General features: G+C 39.8%; 1 protein-coding gene across 1 annotated transcript in view; it reads right to left on the bottom strand.

Annotated features, from left to right (window-relative positions):
- Positions 1-1,650, bottom strand: part of LOC107598225 (XK-related protein 8-like) — a 5,491-nt gene extending 3,841 nt beyond the window's left edge. The window contains exons 1-2 of the mRNA XM_016289504.1: positions 1,224-1,650; positions 752-945 (exon numbers count right to left, since the gene is read on the bottom strand). Of these exons, the coding sequence (XP_016144990.1) occupies positions 752-945; positions 1,224-1,537 (508 nt within the window). The 5' untranslated portion in view covers positions 1,538-1,650. The remainder of the gene's footprint in view (positions 1-751; positions 946-1,223) is intronic.
- Positions 1,651-3,623: the final 1,973 nt, after the last annotated feature.

Raw genomic sequence — 3,623 nt, 5'->3', positions numbered from 1 at the left:
GTATTCTCGTAGCTTCGTAAAATTACGGTTGAACCCCTGATGTCACATGGATTATTTTATCGATCTCCTTGCTACGTCTCTGGACTTGGGAACATTTCAGTTGCGTTGCTGTCAATGCAGGGTCAGAAAGCTCTCAGATTTCATCAAACATATCTTAATTTGTGTTCCGAAGATGAACGAAGGTCTTACGGGTCTGAAATGACGAGTAATTAATGACAGAATTTTCATTTTTGGGTGAACTAATCTTTTAATCTTGCTTCACAGCAGACTCTACCCAACAGATAAAGTGTCGTCATGTCAAAAGTGTGGACTCAGGGGAAAACTGTGAGGATTTATGATTCCATTTTGGACAGGGCCTTCGGTGTTGTGGTTTTGTTTTTTTGTGGTGGTGGGGGTGGGTGGGGTGGGGGGGGGGGTTAAAAAAATAGCCTTATTTAAAGATTTAAAGTTCACATTTTCTTTTAGGAAGTATGAGGCCCTATGGTATGAGGCCCTATGAGTTCTGTGGAATTTGCCCTCCTGGGGGGGTTAAAACAATAGCCTCATCCGGGTATTTAAAGTTCACATTTTCTTTTAGGAAGTATGAGGCCCTATGGTATGAGGCCCTATGAGTTCTGTGGAATTCTATGTTTTGCCCTCCAGGTCTCTGCAGCAGTCAAATGACTAACTTTGAATTATCAATTTAAGTGGTTTTGAGACGTATAAGAAATACGATCTGAAAGAAACAAAGTGTTCTGTAGTTGAGACAGACCTGTAATAAGCTCCAGCTCTCCTCTCTGTAGGATTATAGACATCATGAGTGTGAGTTGTGGGGCGCTTTCAGAAAATGTCTCAAATAGACGAAGCATCTGAAAGTCTTGGTTCATGTACATAGCCATATCCTCTGTGAAACTGTTAGTGTGATGACAAACATCCCTCGTAGAAGTCTCTATCACCCCAGCATACCTGCCAATGCAAGGTACTTGCTTTTACTCAAGCAACACTTTACAACAGCCAACATTGAGGCCACAATTTGGATTTTGCTCTGCATTTGAAGTACATGTTTTATTTCGATTTGTAAACAGATTGACTTTCAGGTTTCATTAAAAATATCTTCATTTTCATTTTGGAAATACATGAGGGTGAGTAAATGATGATGAAGTATCTTATTTCTGTAATAAGGGATCTTCTAAAAAATATACACTAAAGTGTACTGAAAACTGAGAAGCAAATCTGTCACAGACCTGAGGTAGACTCCGAGTTGCAGGAAGTGGAATGGTTTGATCAATGAACGCCTCTTTGCAAATGTCTCCACCTTAGTCTTAATCTTATCCAGGGAATCAGAGTACCAGAGCCAGCTGAACACCTGTAACAGCACTGAAGAGCCCAGCAGCAGAAAGATCATCACTGCCATATACACATAAGCCCCATCCTGATAAAATGACACAACAGTCCAAATGTCCAGCGCTATATCCAGCAGGAACAATAACAGTCCCACCAAAGTAAACAGGTATTCCAATAAATGAAATAAAGTGAATCTCTCCTGAGTCTCCACCATGATTCAGTCCAGTGTGAGAAACCTTACCATAGATCATGTAATGTTTTTTTTCTGTAGAGAGATATATATACTGTTAAAAAGACCTGAAACAGAAAGTAAAGTTAACATCCACTCACAACTCCTCCCATGTCACTTTGAATGATTAGTCACGCATCAGAAGGTGTGCTCGACTTGAGCGAGTAGAGATCAGACGGCTCCTATCAGGGCAGGACTTAGGGGGCGGGGGCCCCTGGGCTTGAGGTTATGTTTGGGCCCTATACCTACACTATAAATGCCCTCAAATAGAACATCATTATGGAGCAACACAAAATACACAAACATATGCTTTGAGGTTAATAAATAGTACAATTAATTTGCAATATGTCTAGGCTATAGTCAAAGTTTAAATGTAATATTAAATATTCATTATAATATAATAAACAGGATGTGTTCTTTCAGTTGAGAGATCAAAAACCTGAAAAAACTAATATTAAATGATTGCAAAAATTAAATAAGCTTCTTTTTAAAATATGAAACCACAAACGCCAGTAGGTGGCAGTAAGTGACTGTCTTAATGAGTTGAATCAACTGATTCATTTAAAAGGCTGATTCATTTAACTTAGCAAACGACTGATTGAATCATTTGCTGGTCCGTGTAACGCTGAGGAACAAAACACTGTTGTTCGGACTCGGAGATGCAGCGGTTCTGCTGTTTGTTCAATTTTCGTTCTGACGGAGCAAAACGGAATTTTGTGTCTGAAAGTTACTCTGTAAGTTGTTGTTTACTGTACATTTGCGCAGATATATTTAAAAAAAAAAAACACGACTTGTTTGTGTGATAGGCTAAGTCCTATATCATAGGCATAGCTATGTCTAAAAGATTAGACAAATGGTACTGGTCCAGAGCCGACCAAGCTAGACCAAGATACAGTCTTGGTAAGAACACGGATCAGCTCAATGTTCGCGCTGGGCTGTGTTCGTAGAGATGAAGGGAGGGTGTCAGGATCTTCACCAGCACATTCCCACTCCTCTGTCAGAAACTGTCAATGACATAGTCATCAGTGACAACTTCCTCCTCAGATCTACCGAAGTAAATCAGACCGCTCGCAACCGATAAGGGGCGCTGATCCTCACGTGAGAAGCACACAGGCAAATCGAGGCATTGCGGGGAGAGTGAAGCAAGTGGGCCTTGTGCTGCCGTGAATTCACTCAAGCCAGATTGAACCTCGCTGCTCTGCTGTTTCTTCCTCCGAGACTTCTGGGAGGGAGGAAACAGGAGAGCACCGGCAGGGCTGGGGAGGACCACTTTTGTGAAAGAAGGTGATCTGCGAGCAAAAAATGTCGAGACTCATACTCTCGCAGTGAGAGCATTCGGTCCCAGTGAGCACAACCTCAGTATGGGCGCTGCCCAGGCAAGCAACGCACTCACCGTGCCACAGAATATAGTCAGTCATACATGTTTGGTAAATGATAGAATATTAATTTTGGGGTGAACTATCCCTTTAAGAATCAAATATGGTAGGATGGCTTTCAGTTTATTTTTATGCAATAGATTTTTTGGAGAAGAATCTAATTAGATTTGAAATACAGTGCAAGTGTCGTAATTGACCATCTTTATGAATCTTATATGTTGTGTCGCTCTTTTTGGAGTTTTGTCAACCCACTCTCATTTGAGTTCCATGGAATACACAGAAAAGCCATATGGGTGTGGAACGCTAGATGGTGAGCAAATGATGACACAGTAACATTAACAAAAAAAAATGTATGTAATTAATTAATGTAACAATTAGGGCTGTCAGTTTAACGCATTAACTTAATTAAAGCTGCAGTCTGTAACTTTTTTTTGGTTAGGGTTAAGGTTAGGATTACGTGTTTATGAAACACATGTGAATGAAATTAAATTATATTCCAGTTTTAAATGTGCTTTTGATTACAGATAGCCTGGGATTACACAATATTTGTATTTTAAAGACAACTAGTTCGAAGGGAGCATAATTTGCTTTTTGGGTTAAAATAATTTCTTAATATGAAATGCGAATGGTATGACAATTAGAGATTAGACTGTACAGAAATTGAAATCTACACGCTAATACACACTTTACTCATA

Source organism: Sinocyclocheilus grahami, unplaced genomic scaffold (assembly GCF_001515645.1).
Source record: "Sinocyclocheilus grahami isolate Dianchi unplaced genomic scaffold, SAMN03320097.WGS_v1.1 scaffold248.1, whole genome shotgun sequence".
Lineage (NCBI taxonomy): Eukaryota > Metazoa > Chordata > Actinopteri > Cypriniformes > Cyprinidae > Sinocyclocheilus > Sinocyclocheilus grahami.
This window is presented reverse-complemented; position numbering and strand designations above follow the sequence as displayed.